The sequence below is a fragment of the Larimichthys crocea genome, chromosome X (assembly GCF_000972845.2).
Source record: "Larimichthys crocea isolate SSNF chromosome X, L_crocea_2.0, whole genome shotgun sequence".
NCBI classification, from domain to species: Eukaryota; Metazoa; Chordata; class Actinopteri; family Sciaenidae; genus Larimichthys; species Larimichthys crocea.
Window position 1 is genome coordinate 15,569,761 of NC_040020.1, and position 25,012 is coordinate 15,594,772.

Genomic DNA, 25,012 nt, shown 5'->3' on the forward strand with positions numbered 1-25,012 from the left:
CCATGAGGTACCAGTCATAGCAGACCGAGTAAAGATGAATAAGCAAACCTCCAGAGTGTACTGAACAAAGCATCCGTGCGTTTTATTACTTATTGATTCAACTTTTCATTTGGAAGGAAAGAATATTGTTTTTTCTTCTATGAAGCAGTTACTTGCGATAATATTAAAAAATATAGAAGAGATGACCATGGTTGGCATTTGGTTATAAAAAGGAAACTAAATTGAATCTTTACTCTCAATCATCGGCCATCTGTGAGCTGAAGTTTATTTAATGCATGAGCAGCTACTACACAAATAAATAGTCCTTTTACTGTCACATATAAAGATATCATCAACTTATTGTTGAGAAGCTCTTGTATAACCAGGTTTACTGAGTCTAATATTACAATAATGATAATACAGAGTCACAACAGAAAACATAGAGTGCAGTATTTAAGGGAGTAAACAGAAGAATGCAGCGTGTTGGGACTCCACATATCAATTTCATTCATTCTGTGAATCAAACTGGACTTTTACTGTGAAATGTCAGCTGTTTCGTTTACAGACAGATGTCACTTTCTGTCACTGTAACCCTGACCTGGTCAACAAAACTCCAGATCGACCTCTATTCACTCTCTGCTCTTCCTCGATCCACTGTACGCCTGGACCAGCGGGGTCTCTGAACCTCGGTGCAGTCTTCTTAAAGCAGACCAACAAAACTGGTCAAAGGAGTGTCAGTGTTCCACAGTATCTCTATAATAACTGAGCCAACACCATCAGCTGATAAAGCAGATGACATGCTGTTAACATCTTTGGAAAATGCTAATAAGTACTAGAATTACTCAGCCTGTAAAAAGTTGTATAGTGTCTGAATAATAACCCCAGTAATGTCATAATTTCTAATTAGAAAAGCTACCATGATGCAGTGTGGGAAATGTAGGCTCCAGGGTTTTTGGATCTCGACGCTACTTGGGATTAAAATATCTCAGATATCTCAGCCTTTGCTGCTTTGTTTCCTGTCAATCTGCCGAACTGTATGGAGGTAAATATCACAAGACTTGATCTGACCAAGTGTCCTGGGTTAGAGTTGTTACCAAACTCCTGGTTCTCTGCAGCTCTGGACTGTTGCGTGTGAAACACTGACAGACAGAGGGGTTAACGTTCAACTCACTGGACCCAACTGTGCCACGGGCTGGGTACTAATTTTGGACGTGGTGATGGTAATGATGCTAATACAGCGCTGTCTCCAGGCTGACACAGCTTAACAATGACAGGAAGAGAGAAAGACAGAGGATGAGTGGAACAGAGACTGAAAGATAAAGAAGAGTGATGAAGAAATACAGATAAAATGAATGAAGATGAAGAGAACAATGAAGAGAATAAACCTGAGAGATAAAGACAAAGTCCTACAGCTAATTAAAGTCTAGACAGAGTTGGCCAAAGTGTCGAAGCAATTACACTTCATCTTCAAAACATACAAAGAGGCGTAGCAATGGCCAAATTGCAATCTATCTGCAGCTATAATCTGACCATGATTTAGCTTTCTATCAGGGCCGTTTCTAGCTGGGGTCCTTATGCGAGATGCTATTTGGGGGCCACTATTTTGTCAGACTCTGGAGGAGAGATTCCTAACCTTTTCAGATGATCTGTGGCGATGCAACAGTCTGAAAACAGGCTTGAGTACATTAATAAATGCAACAGATGCAGCATGTTCCTGAAAAATGTTTATGGTAAACTTTGAAAACAAAGACATAACATAAAAACTCTCCCCACCAATCCAAAACAGTCAAAAATAAATAACTTTTTAGGCAATTCATATGCAGATATCTGTTCATAGAATTAGCAGAAATGTGTCTCTCATCAATCTTGTGTATCAAGCTGCTGATCAGATTGCAGGCGAAGTCTTGGCCTGGATATCCGTTATTTTCTGGCTACACTGGAAACTCTCAAACATCACGTTGCCCCCAGAATCTTTATATTATTGTATTAGGATTTGGATTCAGCAATGGGAAGTGGCTCGTCAAGTCGGTCTGTGAAACACATTTTAGCAGCTATACAGGTTGTCAGTGAGAACTTTTCGTGGTAGTTTATTTTGATGCGACTAACCAGAAAAAAAGGAAGTAAAAGAAAAAAAATGTGAATACCTTAGCTAATCATAGACTTTTCTTTGGCTGGCTAGTTAGAAAATAGAAACTTTTCCTTAGAGAAAAACATACAGGTGCCTGGAGTCAATTTTCACTGTCACAATTCGCCATATTATCATCGTGGCCATTTTCCTCTGATGTCATGATCAGGATGGGAAGCTCAAATGTCGTTCTGCTGTGTTCAGGTTGCAAGTTCTATCGATGTAAAGAATCTGACGAATTATTATCGTCACTTCCCGATTGATCAGCAATGATCAAATATCAATTTGCTCTTCACAAAAAAACTTTGCTAAAGTGCTCAGAACACACTTTTTAAGTGTAATTTGTAGGAGAACAAAGATGTGTTCAGTGATCTTAATGTCACATAACGTTACTGACTGAACCAGAACATCTCTGAGGTCAGCTGAAGAGACAAAAAATGTTACATTATAAGCTTGAATACATCCAGTGTGTCTAACTTGGTATTTTCAATTAATGTACACCTTTCCGATTGTATCAGTAAACACTATCAAACAAGAATGTTATCTAGAACAAGGTGAAATGCTAACATTAGCTGTTGTCGACAGTAGGGTTAAAAAATATGATGTTCTACTTTGAAATATGGCCCAGTGTTGATTTGTCTTTTCACTATCCACTGTCTTTTCAGTTGTTAATCAATCATGAGCGAAGTGATAAAGATTTGTCAGGTTTCATACATTTATACGACTTTTAATTTGGAAGACAGCAGTGCGACATTTGAGCATGCCAGCCTGAGTGTGACATCAGAGGACGTTGACCCCCATGTAAATATGGTCAATTAGAGTACTGAAAGAAAGGCTAACATCATCTTGGCAGCTCAAAATGACAAACTTTATGCTAAATGTTCTCTTAACAATAATAATAATAAACATTAGTTCTAACATTACCATAGGTGTGCACTACAGACAGACCATCTCCACCATGCTTAGACTTGATCCACTGATTACTTTAAAAAGAACATTTCAAAGTTCCAATTTGACTTACTGCGGCATTAATTCAGTTGCTTGAATCAGGGACATAAACATGTTGGTGCAAAGGGGACTAACCGTGTTCAGAGAAATGACCCCCCTCTCCTTGAAGTTTGAACAAACCCCCCTCTACTATAATAATCCATGCCTCTCTGTGTCTACAGGGCTTTTGTCTGCTCTATTTCACTCCAGCCTGGATGACTCCTTTATTTTTCTCCGTCCTTTGCTCTCCTCTTCCTCAAATCCTCCAGTTTGCTCTTATCTATATTACTACTCTCAACATCTCCAAGCTCTACACTTTCTTTCTGTCTGTCTGTCTGCCATGCACTGTTGATTTTATTCATATGTTGCATATCATGTTTTGAAGTTTGATCTGTTCCTGAGACTAAAAGTCAGGATGTAAAAAAAATAGTCTCTTGCAAGTTCGCCAACTTCATAGAAACACGGTACTAAATCACCTCTTTGACTGGATTATTCAACCAATTCCATCTTCCATCATATTTCTCATTAAAGTTGCAGGAGGTGTGTTATATTATTCATCAGGACGAATATAACATGTAAGCAGATGACAAATGTTAACAACAATAATAAATCATTAAAAGCCTGGATAATATTAATATCCATATTGACTTAGAGAACATGTGGTAAGTTAGTTTTAATTTGATTCTTTAGTTTGTAGCTACTCAACAGAAAATTTATGAGTTTTAAGTGAATGTGGAAAATTAATAACACACCCGCATGAGAATCGTGACCATGTGGATCAGTGTAAATGAGATATTCCATTAAAGGACCAGTGGTTTGCACGATCAGCCCAGTAAACTCTTTAAATTGTGCATAATTGACAAGTTCTTGCAATTTACAAATGTGTTTTTTTCTGACCTTCCATCAGTTTCTGTTAATTTTAGCGCACTAACTCACAGTGCCTTGACACTTGCTCGACATGTATGACAATAAAACTGTCCACCCTTTCTTAATTTTAGAGCTTTATTGGTGTTGCTATTAATGGAAGGCTTTTGTGTGAATCCTTGCTGGTGGTGCATTCATGTGCTGAAATAAAGATCTGACGACACTGTGACGTTCTCTGTTGATGAAATCTCAACAAGGAACGAAAACAACTGCTGTAAAAACGTATAAATAAATCTGACAGTTGTATTGTGTAGTCCATGAAAATAATAAACATAAATGCACTATTCCTCTATACTAAGAGCAGATGTGCATCATCCAGATCACTGGATGATCGGGCAAGAAGACCTGCATACTAGTTAGTAAAACAAGTGCAGGTAGCAATAAATAAACTCTACTGATAGGAACACACACATAACTATGCAACTCACTTGCACACTCTTGCAGGTAGAGTTGCACGATACTCACGGTATACACGGTACCCCGCAGTGCCAAATCGTAACAGTTCCTACTATACTAGAAATTCTACATGACGGTACTACTGTGGATTACTATACTACTGGTGCCAGTCTCTACTCTCCTCCCGGCTTCTCACTGCATGCTACTCCCTTGTAAACAAACCAACATGGCAACTACGGCAACCGAACTACACAGCTGCTGAATGATTGGCTGTTTGCCTGTTACTGGTGACGTCCGGGAATATGATAGGCTGCTTCTGCACACTGAGTCCGCCCGTCTGTTAGCTGATTGGCTGTTCGTGTGTTTCTGTTGGCAAGAACGAACTCCATGAAGACAACTCCGCTTCCATAGAAATTCACCTCAGAACAAACAACAAGCTAAAGTTCTGTCTCGCCCAGACGCGCACGGCTTACAGTCACGAGACAAGACGCTCACCATGGCTGAAGCACCGGGCTCGAGCGGAGACTCTGCCGTGGCGTTGTCGTCAGTGGCAACACTAATTTTGCTAAAAAAAAAACAAACTTGTTGTTTCAAACTTGTTTCAGTATAATTCTTACTTCACCAGTATTATGTTTATCATGCACCAAACAACATTATAAGTAACTAATAAGTATAATAACTAAGTATTTATAACTTGTACAAATACACTGGATCGTGGCTGCTACTGTGGTCCTGCATGATGTCCACTACACATATTACTACCGTCATTATTGCTACCATATCTCCATTACAGTTTATAGTTAGTTTATGCTGTGCATCTGTGTCTCTCTATCTCTATCACAGGTTTCACTGCTACTGTAATTAGTTTATCAGTCATTGTAATTGTACAATATGTTTGTGTTGATTTGTCCTATTGTACAATATGTTTGTGTTGATTTGTCCTGTACACGTGACATCTTATGCACATCTGTCCGTCCTGGGAGAGGGTTTCCACATCTGTGGCTCTACCTGAGGTTTCTTCCACCTTTTTTCCCTGTTAAAAGGGTTTTTGTGGGCAAGTTTTTCCTCACTCGAACCAAGGGTCTAAGGACAGATGGTGTCACTCCCTGTACAGATTGTAAAGCCCTCCGAGGCAAATGTACTTTGTGACTTTGGGCTATACAAATAAAATTTGACTTGATTTGATTGGAGTTCATAAAAAAAAGGCCACAGTATCGCGATAATACCCAGAACCGTGATACTTTGTCTGGTATAGTATTGTGGTTACTCATTTTGGTATCGTGACAACTCTACTTGCAGGTATTACTCAAGTTGCTCATCCCTCCTTGCGACAATGTTTTGGTCATAAACGTGGCGTGATTCATGGAGCAGAGTCGGTCTAATTGGGGCTACTCGTAGACGGGAAATCTGTCTTGCTAGTCGATTGAACATAGGACTCAGAGGAAGTGTTTACCTCCATGGAAATGAGTCCCAGAATGAAGACTGAGTGAAATCACATCTTTCGTGAGATATAAGATGTGGACGTGTGTTTAGGTTGATGAAGCTCTGATTTGTTAGCTGGATATATCATCCATCATTTTTCGTCTTCACATTAGGGAAAAGCATCACTCCCTCCTCCCATTGTAAACGTTCATGGCGACTTACCGCTCTTGGTGTCCTTTCCATCTACAAGGGGTCGGTAGTCGCTCTTGGAGACCGTCTCTCCCACCTTGTCATCATAGCTCTCTTTCTCCAGCGTAGCAACAAAGTCTCTCTTTAGGAGGGCCTCGGCAGGGGCCCCGCCGGGCACCCCACCTCCACCTCCACCCAGAGCATCTCGCAGGCTCAGGTCCATAGTCCTGTTACTGGAGAGAGACAAAGAGAGATGACTTTTATTATTCTTTGCTTGTTACATTTCACAGGTTGTCTGACAGTCATGTTACCTGTACTCCTTCCTTCCATTGTCTATCACACTTATTATTTGTATGTGACTGACCACCACACCTTTTACAAGCCTGTCGATAAAGCAATGTGAGGAAACTGGCACATGTTGCAGCGTGTGGTATGTTTTCATCTGTCTGTATCTGAATGTATTTTCTCTCCTCTCTCTTAACTGGGGACATTCTGGCCTGTGGAATAATATTAGTAATTAAAGCCAAAGCCATGATATCATGATAATCAAAAGTGAACTGAAAATAGTATGAATCAACACAATTTTAAAAACTGCACTGACTGAACAGTTTGTTGTGTTTTCCTTTCTTTACGGTCTTTGCACAGCAGCAGTTTATCATAAATCATGTGTTTCTCCTGATGATTCACAAAGGTGAACAAACAATGGTCTCTAAATAAGTCATGCAATGAAGTGAACATAAAACAATTGAAACTGCAGTTGCTCAATCCAGAAAACAAATTCTTATTTTTCCTAAAAAAATTCTAAAAACCTTTCAGGGAGATAAATGACATCTAATTCCAAAATAATCCACCAAAAAAATATTCTGCATTTTTCAACTCCTATTTTCTCGTGTTTTTGTGTCGAAGTGACTAATGGGGAAAAGTCAGAGCACTGCAGCCTACATTGCAGTGTGATCCTTCTGGGCTATGACGCTCCATCAATGTCCAACGCGTTTTTTTTTTTGTTTTTTTTTACCCTGACAGGCTCAGATTGGTATTCTTAGTGTCTGACAACATTATGGAAAGGAACCAGAAACAGTAGTTTATGGCTGTGCCCAAACCCATCGGACTCCATTGACAAAAACAGAAATTTTACCTTGAAACATCGTAACAAAGAAAAAAGAAGTTAAGAATAGCATGTGTTAGTAGTCAATATTTCCTGAAGACATAATATATCAATGTACGGACAGAATGTGATCGTAACTTTTGTTGACGCTGATGCAGATTAAATGTTTCTATGGAACATGTGACTACAAAATGACTTCAGCACCTGCCTGAATACAGTAAGACTGTTAACATGGTTACCCACAATCTTTGTGTTTGCCCGCAGCCTTGTTTTACAGTAAACACAGATTGGACATTGAACAATGGTGATTGATTGATCATTTAACCATAAACTCTGTTTCTGTTAAGGTCATCACCCTGTTGGAATGATGGATTCATTTTTTGTCAGTAGTTTTTCATCTGATACTTTTAAACTAAATCATGCATGCAGTATAGGTTACCATGGTGATCTTCACTAGTGCAAAATGAACCAGCTTCTTGATACCAAAACACCTGAGTGAAGCCTATTGGTAACCAACTGGACTGTATTCTGTATTTAAGAATGAAATGCTTCAAATGTTAATTATCTCTGTCTTTGTCACTGAAAGCTGCCACACAACAGTGAATAAATCTGCAGCCGGTTACACAATGCATTACATGTGCTGTTCTGAACACCCAGTATTTGGCATAACACAAGTTGTGATGCACTCTGTGTTGCCAAGATGGAAATGACAGGAAGAACTGGGTAACATTAAGTGAACCAAATCAGAGACATCACTGTCAGACAGTCACATTTCTGGGACTAAAAGAGAATAAAACTATGATCTGCTGTGTTTAAATACTTTAAAATAAAACTAGAACTGAACCTTAAACATTAAGTTTGGGTTGAATTTGATCGACGTTACACCTGCTACACACACACAACATAAATGGTGACAGTCTGACCACTGAACAAACTCTTCTTTCTTTCTGTCCTCTGTTTCTGTTTATCCCTCCATCCAGCCTCCCAGCAAACAAGCTGTCATTGTCTTGTAACCGTACCGCACACACACAACAACACACACTGCGGCCAGTATGAGAACATACAGTAAAGTGTTAACAGGCCTTGAGTGGAACTGTAGGCCATTGTTTCAGGGGAAGGACACAGTACAGTGGATACCTCACACACACACACACATACACACGCACACACACACACACACACACACACACACACACACACACACACTTTCACTTTGGGTTTCGACCACTAACAGTCTTGTTTTGTGTTCACTCATCGTTTCCCTCTGACCCTGTTGATGTTATGAATAACTGTCTATATTCCTGTCATTACTTTTGATTTTGTGTCATGTTTCTCTTAAATACACACATTTCTCTATGAATTCTGTTTACTAAAATGCTTGACCACACACATTTTGACTTTTAATCACACAGCTCTCTCTCCCTCTCAGACACACACACTCAAGATGCACTCAATAATTCCATCACTCCAATACAAAAATAAACCAATCTCAAATAGAAGCTTCCTAACCTCTATTACCCTCTTAACGTATTATTCGTCCACATTTATCGCTTCACTGGAGAGGTTTCATAAGCCAGAATATTTAGTGGCCCGGAGCTGGTGTTCGTTGTTGCTTTTCACCCATTAGAGCAGATTTTTGTTTTAATTATTCATGCATCTTTACGTATCCGTGGCACATTTAGATATAACATAAAACATAAAAAGACATGCTGTTTAAACTTTGTATGACCTCAAATTTAGATTAATGAGATATTTTTGATGATTCTTCAGTTCTTGAAAACATCTTTATATCCTCATTACTACAGGAAAAGAATGATGAGCACTAAATGAAGATCACAAAAAGCCCATTACAGAGGATTATTCTGCTCCTTTGGAAAACTGGAATTGTTGCCCATGCATAAGCAACTTCTTAATTCTTAAAGCTACACCAAACAACATTTTTCATTTTATGCATTAAATTGTGATCGTAGTAATGAACCTACTCAACAAAGCCTTTTGGCCTATTCTGTAATTTTGTTTTGGTTTCCGGGGTCCACATTATCACCACAGATAAACCATGTGGCAACCTCTGTGGCTGTGAAGTAAAGCCAATGTACAAGTGCCAAAAACTGCAGTTCCTCAAACGTCCACTTGAGGCTGGCTACAGAACGAGTTAAGCTACATAAGCTCCCATGTTAAAATGTACAACTTCACAGCAGAAATAAACATGTTTACAGCCTGGTACAAAAACAGTTTTGGACTCTATAGCTTTCCCCGTTCACAACAACTGTACTGAGGGTGAATTTTTTATAGAACTCACCTGTTCCAATTATATTAAGGCTTACAGTTATGCAGAATTAAGAGCCTGACTGCTTTGACTGACAGGTGGGTGGTGTTACGGGTGGTTGCTTTGAGCAACCAGGCATCATTCAGCCTGCCTCAGCTCCACCTATGACCCACATCTTTGTCCATCTTTGGATAAGTGGGGAGCTGGCTGAGGCTAGACGCCAAGATAGCCAGGGCGACCACACTGAACTCTTCAAAAACATGCGGGTGATGTCATGGACACTACGTCTATGTTTTATACAGTTTATGAGATGTAGTTCTATAAACTACTTCTGCAGTGACAAGCTGACAATTAACCTGTAATCCACTGTTGCTTTTAAACAATGACATATTTCACAAGGCTATCCATCAGCACACAGACTGTATGCTTGTATAGAATGTACATATATATTTTTATTTTTACAACTGGTCACTAACTGCCCAGCACCAAATAACAGAGAGACGAGGTAGCGACTAGCTGGTGAACATAGCATGTCATGTTGGAGCATTAAGCTGCTACAGAGCCAGATATTTCCCTCATGAGATGGTGGTGTTGTGTTTTCACAGCCCACAGGTGCCCCCACCATCTGATTTCTTAATTACACCAGAATGACACTGCAGGAAATTCAAAGCTGAGACAGAAAAACAATCACATTTGACTATGAAATAATCTTTTCAGCAAATTACAGAAAATCCAGCTGCTCAAATGTGAAGATTTTTGTTTTTATACTCACAGGAAACCAATACATTTAGGTTTTAGGCGTCTGGTTGGACAAAATAATATAATGCTATAAAATGAATGAAATAATATAGAACTTTGTAAACAAATGAGGCATTTTTCTGTTCTTTTTGTCGACCAATCACCGATAATGAAAGCAAGTGACAGCTGCAACACTGAAATTAGTAACCTTCAAATTAAGACTACATTATATCACCACTGAGTCCAGACAAACCAGCGTTTAACTACATATTTTTAGACTCAAAGCAATTCACTTCAAAGGAATCACTGCAGTTGGCAGAGGCACACACAGAACACAGCTCTGACATGAGAACTGTATATCACTGTTACACAGAAGCACTATGATGTAACTGTGTGTGAAAGAGAGATGACGATGATGATGATGATGATGAGGGGCTGTTGGGACAGCTGTTGCACTCTGAGGGATTAAAAACTATCTCTGTACCCACAATCCCCTGCTCCAGCATCCGCCACCTCTTCCTCTCTGAAGCCAACCGTCTGCTACATAATCATCCCTCACACAAACACACACACACACGCAGGCTACTGTTTGGCCGGAAATCAAACACATTAATGTATCATCAAAACACAAGAGAGATTTGGTGGATATTTTGGTGTTTTGGTGAAAATGAACCTACAGTCTTCATTTAATAATTTCATACCCTGAGTGCTGTATATATATATTGGTTCTGTTGGTAATCGTCAGAATAGCTGGAGAAAGTTTTGAATCTGATCTGTCAGGTTGAGAGTTTACTCTCTGAGTCCTGCTTCAAACAAACTCCATAAACAGAATGTTAATAATGTATAAACACCATATAGAGTATAACCTCACTGTCCGGTGAAAACCATGCATGTTCAAAAAAACTTTTTTTCCAGGAGGATGAAAAAACGCTGTAATGAGACATATGTAGCACCTGAAATAAAACTCTATGTTTACACAGTCATCAGTTAACTGCTGATGATTTAAAATGGATTTCAGTGACAACTCACGATTAGAATGTTTTACAGGAGAACACTGTCAAAATTTGGCGTCTAGGCTCTGACCTGAGAACAGCCGGTGATGGTGACGCAGGGCAGAGATGGCATTCACGTAGCAGAGCGACCGATGAGGAATTTTGCAGCTTCAATAGACTGCCAAACTGGGAGGGTGTGTTTGGATTGGATGATTGAGGCATGTCACAAGTGCATATGCGGTGCAGCTCAAGTTGTCTGCCTGAACTAGCTTTGAGGCGGCGTGTGTGATTGTGTGTGAAAGTGAAAATATCAATATCAAGACTGTCCTACATGTTTCCACACAGCCCATTGGCCTAATTGAAACTATTGGTGGCTGGCTTTCTTGCTATGTCACACTTTGTACACACATCAACTTGTTTTAGTGCGTTAACTTAAAATAGATTTTCATCACATCACATACTAATACACTCATCACATTATCAAATAAATGTGAGTATGGTGACAAAGAACTAACTTTTTAGCAGCCACATGTGGAGCTGCTAAAGAGGAGCAAACATAATTCGTGACGGTACAGAAAACAAAACACCAAACAGAAACACTCATCACAGGCATTCGAATGAAACCGACAGGATGTGTCACCAAGGTGTTTCTCAAATGTGACAGATCAATTACTAGAAGTGTGCAGATCTCCACCAGCCAGGCAACAGAGGGTGAGGGACCTACTTCAATAAATCAGCAGAAAGTTTTTCCATATAGTATAGTCTCAATTTTCCTTAATATGCATAGAATAGTCTCATGGTACAGAGTGTTCTGAGCTCCCCTAACTGTATAAACTTAATAAGGAAACAATACATATCCAAACTTCTCGGTTTCAAGGCAAGCACCTTTATAACAATATAATAGATACAGAAATCAACTGACAAAAGCTGAAATCTAAATAATTGACACTATTCATAGAGTCAGCATGTCCCAGTGGAAGTTTGTGGTGGATCAGTAGGTTATTGTTTTGGCATAGAGCTGATTAGATCTGTTCCAGTAACTGAATTTATGAATGAATGAATTTTTGCAACAATTAACCAGTAACACTGTCACCATCTCACATTTGCAATATTTCATAAAAAACACTTCAGAATTTCGTGGGTTACATCCAATTTCATCATGAAGTTCTCGTAATGCACAAAGTATTGTTTACTAGCAGATCCTGAGCTATGGCGATGTACATGCATAGTGGCGATACACAGCAGCGAGTTTTTGAGCCGCAGGAAAGACCAAAATGTGGCCTGCAACAGACTGAGACTTGTTTTTAATTTAGCAGTTGTTGATCACTTGTGGCACCTAGCAGCCGATAAGGAGCAGGGAAGAGTCAGCAGTCTTCATGAAACAGAGCGGCCAATCAAATATGTTTTTCAGAATTTGTGAATCAGCGCAACCATTAGCTACAAACAGACACACACACAACTTATCCCCTCGTACACCTAGCAGAGATAATAACATAATAAAGAAAACCCCAGGAAGTAATTAGCTGTCAGCTTGTTTGTGCAGCTTTAGATTCCCTGTGTTGTTAAAAGTTTTTTGTTTTTACAGTTTTCAGCAGATGAGCTTGTCACAGGTCTAAATGTCTCTGAATGTATCGATCCATTAATATTTGTTAGCTGCTGAAATCAAATCCACTGAATGTGAGTTTTCATTATTCTGACTGAAAATGCATCCCTGTGCATTAAAACATCAAACAGAAGAGCAAAGTGTCAAAGTCAAGAAAACAACAACAGACTTTGCACATGTCTTTGCATCGCCATGACAATAAAAGCCCATTTTACCAAACATCAATCACATGTTGGTCCACTGGATCATAATGAGTATAACTGGCTTTCCAGCAGGCAGGTGGGCGAAATGAGAGAGATTTGGTCAGTTCCACAAGGAAGTTACTGGTTTCAGTCATGAGATAATCACCGTCACTCAAGAACATTTCATCTTAAATCTCTTTTACTGTTTTCTTTGAGGTTCCAAGGCGGATTCAGCAAACTCTTTAAACTGCACAAACTTATCAAAGTTCACATATAAGACAACGTGTTCCGCTCTGTTTGTGCGCAGGTTTAGGTTCAGCTTTAGCAGTGAGGCAATCCAAACCCAAATGAATGAACAGCTGTCAACGATATGTCATCAGAACAGCACTGTAGATACTAAAAAAAGTCTTTCTATACCGGGACTAACATATGATTTAGATGGTCTAAAAAAGTATTTTTTTTATTAGCAGCCCTGATGATGATGATGATGATGATGATGGTGTGAAAATACTGTATTAGTTATTACTTTGTTATATTAAATTTCAGGTTATGGTATTATGATTCTGATGTGTTTTCTCATTGTAGAGAGGCCTGATTTTTAAGATAAGTCTGAACAGCTTGAGAATTTCGTTCATAACACAGAGAAAAAATTGGTCAATGCCACAAATCCTCTGAAATCACTTCTCTAATTCAATGATGTTATTACTGTCTGCTCACCACTGCCTTGTGAATAATAGACGAAGTGGATGCTCACAGTCTGGGAGAATGGGCTTATGACCAGAGGGTCGTCCCTCTTGTCAGTCAACATGTCAATAAACGCTGACTGATCTGTCTGAAGATAGACAGTACTGAATTATTGAAGACAGTAACACAAAGGAAGTCAAATCAGACTCAACACACAGCACAAGTGAATATCATCCCACCACACCACACAACACAACACAGCTGTTTTTACTCATTGTATGATACAGGTTAGCTTCACAGCCGAGCCGCAGGTCAGTCCAGCTCAGTGATGAGTCACAGTATCTGCTAATGATGTAACAACAGTAAATGGAGAGGTTAGAGCCCAGAGGAGCTGTTTCTTGCTGCATTCATGTTGTTGTTCGCTGAAAACGCAATAAAGAATATCTCCAGTCATTCAAAGCCATAAATCTCTGGGTATTTAAGACACATATTCATACATTTTCTATGCTAGTGTGAGTCAACACAGCATCTTTGTTTATTGCTAGATTTTATGAAGACTGCATTATGCAGATTCTTTCTTCAGCTCAATGTAATCATGATAAATTAATGTGCAACCAGTGAAGCACGTCACTGCTTCAGGACCACTTTCAGTTTCACTGTCTGCTCTTGTCAGCCAGAAATAAATGTCATCAAGAAGACGAGACCTGAGATAAAGGAGGAAGACGATCACTCCTAATCTGATTTGGGAATTTGGTTTGGCTCACCATGTGACACAGTGACAAATAATAGGTAGTCAGGAATAATCATGAGGCAGTAGATCAATGACTGAAGAAGTCATTTGATTTCTCTCCCATGAAGGCATCTTTAGATATCTGACGCCTTTTGTTATTGTACATCAGATTGATGCTGCATCAATGCGTGTCAACAAAAAAAATAAAAGTTAAGTCTATTTGGACAATAAAAGCTGCTTGAAGGGAGTTCCAGCAAAGTCTTAAACTTAATCCAGAATGGCTGGAAACTTTATAGCGATTGGCTTTTGACTGACTGCTGACTCCTCAGTCCTCCTAACCTAAAAACAACTCTTACCTAGTCAGTACTGTACTTCTCAAGCTACCATACTTTGATCCATGCTGGACTTGAACGGCCGCCCTCTGGTTCCCAAGCCAAGTCCCTACAGACTGAGCTACTGCCACCCCATCTGCAGATTAACGTGATACCCGATATGTTCTTATCCACTTAAGTTACACTTGAAAAAAGATCAATAAACCCACATACTTGTTACCATCACCGCCATCTTGACTGGAAGGAGTCTGCTGTATGTTGCCGCTCTGTGCCTGTTCTGTCATCATAATGGAGAGGTTAATATTTTCTAATAAACTAATACACTGATTAATTTAAGATCCTGACTCAACAACATTAAACCTGATCTTCTAATTGCATATTTTGCTACATATCAGCCAATAAAGATCAATGTCCAATCGATCTGGGCATCTATAATTTAAGGCAGAGTTCAGGTAATTTGAAATGGGGTTGTGTGAGCTACTTATGCATAGTCATTGCGTTAGTGGTTTCTCCCAACTGCTCTACATTTGTGCCAGGACTTCTGTCTGCTTCTCCAAAGCAGGAGCTTGCTGTCCGCAGTCTACTCTAGGTAACACAATGACCATGCATAAGTTCCCTTACACAACAACACTTCAAATAACCCAAACTATCTCTTTAAAATCTATCCATGTTGGACATTAGTGTACGAGAGCTGGAGCTCTACTTCAGTGGGTATAGTTATACAGTATGGCACTTTAACTGTAAGATAAGACTCTAAGATAGAAAATTACCCATTCACCTCTAAAACCAGCTGCACTGCAACTTTAAAGAGTATGTGCTGAGCTATTCTGAGCAAAACTGCTGATACTGGACTTGTATCAACGGATGAAGCATAGAATGAGTGTGTGCATGCACTGTAATGAGGTCATGAGTGATGCTAAAATGGATTCAAATCACAAGGAAATGCCAAGAGGTGTGATTACTTGATTTAGATGACCATAGAGACACTATATATTATATAAATTAAATTGTTTTTAGAGCACATACAGAGTGAGCTGGATATTGCTTAGTTCATGTATTTCAATTAATTATTCTTCCCAGTGAGGTGATTAAAGTTGCACTAATGAATATTTTTTTTATCTTAACAATGCATTTAATTGCTGTGTGTGATGAACCCACAGAGAATTATCACCTGCCTATGCAGTTCCCCTCAGGTCTCTGCAAAGCGGTTTAGCTTCTTTCAGCTCATTGTTTTGGGATTTCCGTTTAGGTTCACTTTTTTGCTCTCATCAACCTACGGTGAAACAAGCTCTAATTAAAAACCCACTGTAAACGACCTGCACAGCACTGAACAACAGGCTGACAAAGTTAAAGACTAGTTGGTGAATATAGTGGAGCGTTTATCAACTAAGGAGCCAGATATTCTCCCGAGAGTTGGTGATGACCCGAACAGAGCTAAAAAGAGAATGAATATTGGACTAAAGGTGTCTGTATACCTATAATCCTCTCCCCCCACCACACCTTTTCAACCTCCAAATAGGCTATCACAATGTTTCTATCACTTTCCCTGTGAATTGCAGCACTAGAAATGTCTCTTTGGAGAGACTGAAGTAGAGTCTGAAAATGTCCACCCTTCATGATAGTTGGCCTTCCAGTACAGCTGATGGGAACAACTAATGAAAAAGAAAAAAACTTTAATTTCTCTGTTTCACCACCTTTCTTGTTATCAGCACTACCTGTCTCTGATTCAGTGTCTATGACACACACACAGCTGTGTGACACAAACCACACAAACCAAAGGAAACTTCTTGGTGTCACTACTCCGCAGTGCACACTGCAAGTCAAAAACTGAAGCTGGGTCGATGAAATAAACCAAGACAGAACACAACAGGTAGAGTATCATAGTTTAGTCCTTGAACTCCACCACCACTCTGTGGCAGTGACTGTGAAGCAGTTTGACCAGTCTGATAATTTAATTAGCTGATGGTTTTGTTTTTTGGCCTGTGGCCCACACCACTGCACCCTAAGTGCAATGCCCCTATTCAATATATTTTTTATGTTTGTTCCTCATTTGGTCTTGGAATGGGGTCTTACATATATCAGGTGGCCAAAAACATGACTCAAAATGGATGCTTATCTAGCTCTGTTTCTACTGGACATATAAAGAAGTAACATCTTGCTAATACTGACACACCTTCACTAAATGAGAGTTTAAGGGCCTCACTTTACAAACAAGAATACTTCCTTGATGGACTGCTCTATTCGATGTGATAATCGACGCCCTAAGATGACAAGGCTAGCAGACGCAGAGGATAAATGAGAAGCCTAATTTAGTGCAAAGCTCACAAGCTAGACAGCTGAAATGTGTCTGAGAGTCCATTAGGGAGCTCAGAAATGTCGGCTGGGAAAGTTATGGTCATGTCAGTCGAATCCGTCTGAATCATGGCTACAGGCATGCTGGAGGAGTTCCCTCTGGGCTTTTTTTCTTTTTTTTATATTGTTGATAAAACCTGCACCAACAAATGGACGGTGACATGAGAATAGAACGCTTCTCTGGGATTACACATTAAGGACAAAGAGAAAATAAAAGGAAAAGCATCACCAGAGGCTCTTTTACCCTCACAGCGTCTAACGTGTTAATAAAATCCTGTCATGGCTGCCCAGCCAGTCGCCATGGTGACTCAGCAGCTCCTCTCTGTCTCCTTCTTGATGGATACACACACACACACACACACACACACACACACATGCACAGTGTGTCTCTGATGAGCAGCAGGTTAGATTACTGCTGACAACACACTGTGTCCACTGTATTCACACATACACATTCACACGCTCACACAGAGCATTAGTATATGAGAGACAGGTGCAGACAGTCAGCTTTTTCAACCAGGCCCATGACAAACAGCGCAAATCTGTCAAATGTGGCTCTGCACCGTGTTTGTGTGTGTGTGTTGTTTTCAAAGTGAGAGATGATGAAGAAATTCAAGACTGCACAGAAGACATGAGATGGAGAAAAGTCTTTCAATCAAGTGAAAGACACCCAACAACAGTACAGGATCTCTCTCCTTCCTCCGGAGAGTCCAAGTCCAAGTGTTTTTAATGGTGCGTGGGTAGAAGACAACATGCATCCATGTGGCTCTGCTTCAAATTTACACTCAATAAGGAGTCATGCAACCAAAATTCAAACTAAGGATGCACTAGTGATATGATCTTGTCTTTAATTCTAATATATATATTAGACACGTTCCGATACCACTGATTGATTGATTGTGCTGCGGGTATCAGCCGCAAGTACTGATCCCATACCAGAATGTTATAAAAAAAAAAAATCATACTACGCCTGCATGACTTGTGATATGATTATCATTGTGGTGAGGCCTGGCTCAGGTTAAACCCTTTGAAAAACATGAATAAATACAGCAAATTTAAAAAAGCCATTTATTTGTACATTTATTTTTAAACAGAATATACGATATGTACAATATAAAAAACACTAGTGCAAATGCAATTTGACTAAATAAATCTAGGAATAATTATTATTTTTAAAAATGAAAGTGCAGCCACATCTTTGCATATGTTGCATGTCGCAGTTTTTTAGCAGAGACTATCCAGGTGGATTCACGGACTAAACTCTGATACTCTACCTGTGTGTGTTCTCACTTTGTTTATCTCATGTACCAGCTTCTAAATCTGAGTCTGACTCACAAGTTACGCCACAAAACAGTGACACAAAGAAGTTTAATTTGATTTGTGTCAGATGAATATATACATATATACAGTGGTTACATTCAGGAGGTATAGACACGCCCATGGCAACCCACCTCAGCTCCCATCACGCCCCCAACATCGCACTCCCCCACCACCGGTTGCCGGTTTACCTGTCCTTGCCTGAACACGCACGTTACTGGTGGGAGCATTCAGCGTGAAATACTGCCACACTGCCGACATGATATGCTAGTGCTAGTTACCTAGTAGTTAGCTTAGTTCCATGCCTTGCGTCAACTTGTCCCTCTAAACCAGCAGGCTGCAGGTTGCAGCACAGCGCCACTGTTTTAAGAGCGGGGAGGAAGAACTGTGCCAGAGTTTAACGGAGCTAACCAGATTACTAATTTAATAAATTAAGTGGTATCGGATCGATCCAGTAGTAGCCGATATCGATGCCAGCATTTTCGGCAGTATCGGAGCAATTTCCGATAACGACAACTGGAAGAATCCATGACCCAGGTAAAGGAATGGATTAAGAAAACAGAAGAATGAAAGAAACTGAGTAATAAATCAGTCAAATTGATGACAAAGGTATACGGCACAAGAGAGCACTCCAAAACAAGGTGAATTGCAAAACAGACTCAACAGTATCCAGATAAATCGAGTGCCTGGAGATAGCAAGGGTAGGGTACTTAAGAGTATCACCTGAGCTGAACAGTAAGATACAGAGAGCGTACAGCCAACTCTTGCACAGGGACAAGGAGTCACATTCCTCTTTTCTAAAAGAAAATTGGGATTGTTGGGATTGAAGGCAACATGGAGGAAATTGAAGAAAGATTTGCAGTAGTCTCTCAAAACCTTTGATCAAGCTTGTAATCATCTGTGCAATGTTTCAAAACAAAATGTACTTTTTGGAAAAATACATATTCAGTCAGTATTTGGTAGTTACCCAACTGTAAATGGCATAGTCAACACCCCCAGTATCACAGCAAGAACCTACCACTGCAATACATTTACTGTGTAATACATGGAGGACGTGGTGGCATAGAAAAACAATGAAGACCCTGTGGTGATGGTGCCGTTTCTCATTTTGGAATTCATGTATCTTATACTCTTGGATCTCTGTTTCCATTTAAGTGGAAACTGTTGACTCAATCAGACAGTAGACAGACAGCAAGCTGCTGATGTAATCACCTGTGTTTTTCAGGAAACCCCTCACTGTGCTGCTCTTTGCTATCCAGTGTCTAGACTTCCAATCTGTTCTGGAGCTGAAATGAGTAATAGATTAGGCAAATAGCTGACTGACAGGATTTTTTTTTTCTCATCTGAGTACGTCTGCCTACTACTGCACATACACAATACATTAGTGTATGTTTACCCTGAAACCAAAACAAAGAGCATCCCTCACTGTGTATCCCAGTCACCCACACTGCCACAGTCTTAACGCAAAATCGCTGTTTATTTATGCAAAGGAGGGCGTAGGAGGACAGACAGCATGAACAAAGGACGCAAAAAAGGAGGCTGAGAAGAAGGAGATGGCAGCAGCTAAAAGCTGTGTGTCCTTTGCTCTGTGTTTCCCAGAACAAGATCTACTATTTAAAGGGTAATATTATATTTGCAGATACATTTTGGGGACTGAGATGGAATTGCTTCAATTTCATTTCCCTTCTGGGGTCCTATCAGTCAGCCATGATTGAAAAAGCAATTGATCGAACCATTGATAAGAACGAAGAGGGTTGAAATGCTTTAGAATTTGAAGCATACAACACATGCATGCAGAAAATAGAAATATTCAAAACCACTCTACAGTCCAGACCACCTCTTACCACCAAAAGTAAAATATTTAGGCTAGACTTTCAAATTTTCCGACTAGTGCCACCAACTGGCAGTTTCAAAATACAGCGGTAATGTTTCCATCCAGATGTGCTGCAAATTTGAATTGCATTTCGGGTTTGTTTAAAAATGTGAATGAGTGCTTGTTTCGGTTCACTACCATTATGTGAAAATTAGCAGTAGGTGGCACCAATTCTCCAGTCCAAAAACCAGAAGAAGAGAGCGCAATGAGATGATGAAATTAAAAGAGTGCCAGTAGAAGCTCAAGCAGTAAAAAAAAAAAAAACAATGCAGAAAACAGGATGTAAATATGACATTTGTGTTTGTTTCATGTACAGGACCCATCTTCTAATACATCAGAGACGGTCGATGGACGAGGACTTTTTTGCACATTTTGTCCCTCACTCTCCTGTGCTGTCTGATGTCAGGTCTGATCTGAATGTCAGCCTCTGTGATCAGCAGGACAGAAAAGACCTTTCCTTGTTGCACATCACAAGTACACACTGATGGAAGCTCGCTGGAAGAGGATGATGAGAATGAGGAAGACTCACCCCGTCCTCTCTGGCTCTACTGTACCGTATGATGTCAGGTCTGATCTGAATCTCTGCCTCTTCCCTCAGCAGGGGAGAGCGACCTTTGTTGTTTCCTCTGAACTGTCTGTTTGATCTGCTCACGGCATCTCTAACATACATTTAAGTCATTGTTGTATCGCACTGTACTTGTTTGGTATTTACTGGTTAAACTGCTACAGGCATATCATTAATAAATAATATTATTTTTGTATAATACATAGTAATGTAATAATACAAAATATTTTGTAAATTGGCCAGGCCGACATATATCAGTAGATATTATCTTACTGCAGATCAGATCAGTGTATGGGTATATATGTTGGCTGATAAGAATTGTCAGTACATAAATGCTAAACCAGGTTTTTATTTTATTTCACGAAGCTCTCACCAACGACTAAAAGTCAGTCCCAGATTTACTCTTGTTCAGCTGCTTCTTGCTTGATCTTCTCATCTTAGTTTCCTCCATCAACATTCTCTTTGGTCTTTTCACTGTAATTATGCCAGTAGAAGCAGCTGAACCCGGTTACATTACCTGCTTTCCCGGCTCTGGTTCTGGCACGACACCAGTAACCATCAGTGTATCAATGTGCCCCGGCCTGAAAACCTCTTCCTAGTCCTGGTCCTGGCCTGCGGTACAAACACCTGCACTCCCTAAACTGCCCGGCTAACAAACTGAGCTAACATTAGCTAACAGCAGCTACAGTTGGAAGCAGTTTACTTTACTGTCCATCAAGAAACTCTGTAAACCAGAAAACATTTTCTCCATAAACAATATCCAGCCTCCACATACGTCTTGCAGGTTATTGTACCCAGAGCACAAAGTAGTGCATATAGTGCAAGAGAAGACGTATGGGGAAAAAAGCAGGAATGACAGACACCATTCACCTGATTACACATCATTGTAACATCAAAATGATTAAAAATCTGTTATTTTATGATATAATAAAGTCACACAACATGCTTTACTCTATCATATTTCTGGTTTAGTGGCCTTTAACAAGCACTCACCAGCAGCAGCTCACCAGGTGGTGAGAAATGTTGAGTGAAGTGGCCATGACTAGATCAGACATGCCTTTCAAAATGCACAGTGGAGATATTGTTTGACAGCAAAGGTTATGGCTGTAAGGATAGAAATATGACATTTGAATAAAACGCCAACTGACATGGTTGGTAAAGCATCATGGGGGCTGTAGTATTTTGCAAAAAAAAAAATTTCTAGTAGAGACTAATCCACCTTTAGTACAGTGGTTACAATTAAAGGAATACCTTGCAGTCAGACAGCCCTTTCCCCTTGTCTCTGCCGTACAACTTACGTATTCCTACGCCCAAGTCCAATTGTGTGCTGCAGATCTAATAGTAAGTTAAATAGGTGAGAATATGGGCCTTTTTTATGTGGCTAAAACAGACAGCTCTTTGCTCTATTTCCATGCTAGGATTTCTGTCTGCTTCTTCAAATTAGCATGTTGTAAGCCATCAACTATACTGACTATGGATAAGTACCTCATACAACCCCACTTCAAAATATTCAAACTATCCTAAAAAAAAGAGAAGACATTTTGGCCAAAAGCTGACTAAAATGTGACTACATAGGACTACATCTAAAATATGTAAACGCTGGTTACAGTATCCCGTGGACGTCATTGTCTCAGAACTTTGGCAGTGCAGTGTCTCCTTGTCTTTTAGCTGACTTGTAACACAAAGAAAAAAGGTTATTTCTAGCCAGTTCTGGATGTGCATGTTCATCTCCATTTACTTACAGTAAGTATCTGGCCAATTCAATACCATCTGCTCAAGTCCCAAATAATTCCTGGTAATTTAAAAAAGTGCTCTTGAAGCCCTAACCCCTCGGTGAAACACTGCTGTGTCGTTTGGATTAGGTCTGTGAGGAAGTTTCTATTAATGCCAGGGTCTGCCTCACAAAGCTACATTAGTGTGTTAGTAAGTGAACTTTGAGTTTCACACAGGCCTTTCATTTTCACAAAGGTGATTCACTGTTAACCAGGCGACATCACCATGGTAACCACAACTGAAGCAGGTTCCAGTTCAAGCTGTATAAATAACATGCCCACCTCCTCACTAACCGGCTCCCACAAGTCACCATTCAACCAAAACACTGTCTACACATAAATTTAGGCAGCAATGAAGATAACACAGTGGTAAAAAACTTTCCTTTTCCTTTCCCATAATGATTTATTACTCCCACTGTGGCAATAAAATGGCTTCTAACAGATAGCTCACAGCTTACATAATTGTCTACGGTCATCAATAATGAATAAAAACGACTCCTGAGCATTAAGTGTACGGAAATATTTGGAAGGATTCTCAGGAGTAGCTGATGCAACAGTTTGCACAGATATTCTCATTAGCACAGCGTGAGGTCAACTTCACAGTGTTCACAGACAATACTGTATCAATGAAAGCTTTTCCCACTCATTACAAGGCAGGAGTGAGACTATTACACTGACCATTTATCTTATCTTCTCAATCCTTAGCAGCAATATTGTTGCTCTCCAACACACACCAACATATTGAATACATCTGAATCCCATAATATCCTTTCCAAAGGAGTTAGGTCTTAAAATATTTATTTACATTGATATTAGAAACAGTTTAAGGTAACAATAAAGGATCATTCAAGACACTTGTGTTCAACTTTTGAGTAACACTAAACAAACATCTGTTGAGTAAAACATGAAAAATGATGACCCAACAAGTTTCAGACTTAAAGCTACATTTATTGATTTTTAATCTGCTTGGGGTAAACAGAACAAGCTGAAAACACATCTGCTATTTTAATCACCATATAAAGTTATTATGTCAATTTATATAGTGTTCTTTTCTTTTTAGCACTGTTTTCAGTGATAGATCTGACTCTTTAGGAGCTAAATGCTAACTCTGCCTATTGTTCTGTTATTGTTCGTTTATCTCAACCAAAGCAATTAGCTAAAAGAGGTTCCAATTTCAGAGAATTGCCGGAGTTGGACATTTCTCTGTGGATTCATCTCTATGGGCAGCAGCAGACACATTACATTTCATTTGACCCGTTGTAAATATGAAAATATTTTTTAAGTGAAGCTTTAAATCTTGAGTCCAGGAGGAAATTTGCTCAACTTCATTCAAACAGCAAACCTCCAGCCTAAAATGAACCATTTGGACACATTTTATGTAGAACTTCAATTTATTCTCATACTGATTTTACAAGTTGGCACGTTTTTGTCCATTTCAGTTGAAATGGTGCTGCTTTCAACCCGGTACACCTATGGTTTTAATGATCGCTGTTCACATTAGCCATGACATCTTAATTCTTAGTTCAAACAGGTGAATTACAATCACACTGTGCTTGTGGGTAAACCTGTAGATATAGTCCTTTATTGTTTCACTATTTGATTCTTGGTTGCATATCATAATCTTTTTTACTCCCATCTGTCCCATTCCTCCTCATTGCAGGCTATAGTAAAGCAGATCTTTCACCATTACAGGAAGAAGTACTTCTATATATTTATGTTATTATGTTATATCAGAGTCATCTAGCTCCTTCATATAGCCTGGGGTAATATTAGGCAGAAACACGAAACATAACTTTGTGGGTTGACACTGAAGTTCATTACTGGGGCTTAGAGCTTGTCTGGAGGGGGTGGCTACATCACTATTAGATCATATATCTGCTACACTGCCTCCGCCTGGCTGTCTTGCTGACCTACTGGATGGCTGGAGAGCCTACACATTTCCTGTAGCCGATTATAACTGACAATGTTATGATGCAAAAGGACTTATACAGTGAATAGCTAGCCAGCTGGATGACTGATTGACTGCCTGTTCCACTGGAAACCCAAGTGACTCTGAATGGCTGACTGCTTGACAAAAACACTGAAAATGTTGAGTATACCTCGTTGGACAACCGCCTGCTTGATTTCTTGTTTGCTTGGCTGGTAATCTGGGGGGGATTGCTTGTAATCCCACCAATCCCTAAAGCAGAAATTATGGCATCATCATCATCACAACAGCCATGCATTAGAACATCTGATAATCCCTCTAGCTTGTAGTTGTCAGCCTGTCTTTCTTTTATATTTCCTCATGCTATCTATGGTTCAAACATTCAAGGATACAAAACCTTGCAGGCTGTGATCCAGCCATACAAACATGATCCGATGTGTTCTGAGGTGTTCTTTGCTCATTCTCATTATTTTCTGCTTCGCTGTCTCAGAATTTGTATTTCACTGCAAACAGAACTCACCAATTTCCCAAACCCATTAGCTATCAATCTTG

At 39.6% G+C, this 25,012-nt stretch overlaps 1 protein-coding gene across 7 annotated transcripts in view; it reads right to left on the minus strand.

Annotated features, from left to right (window-relative positions):
* The window catches only part of map4l (microtubule associated protein 4 like), a 98,194-nt gene that overhangs the window by 68,590 nt on the left and 4,592 nt on the right, over nt 1–25,012 (minus strand). For all 7 annotated transcript variants that reach the window (XM_027283192.1, XM_027283195.1, XM_027283191.1 and 4 more), the window contains exon 2: nt 6,056–6,255. In XM_027283192.1, the coding sequence (XP_027138993.1) occupies nt 6,056–6,245 (190 nt within the window). In that variant the 5' untranslated portion in view covers nt 6,246–6,255. The remainder of the gene's footprint in view (nt 1–6,055; nt 6,256–25,012) is intronic.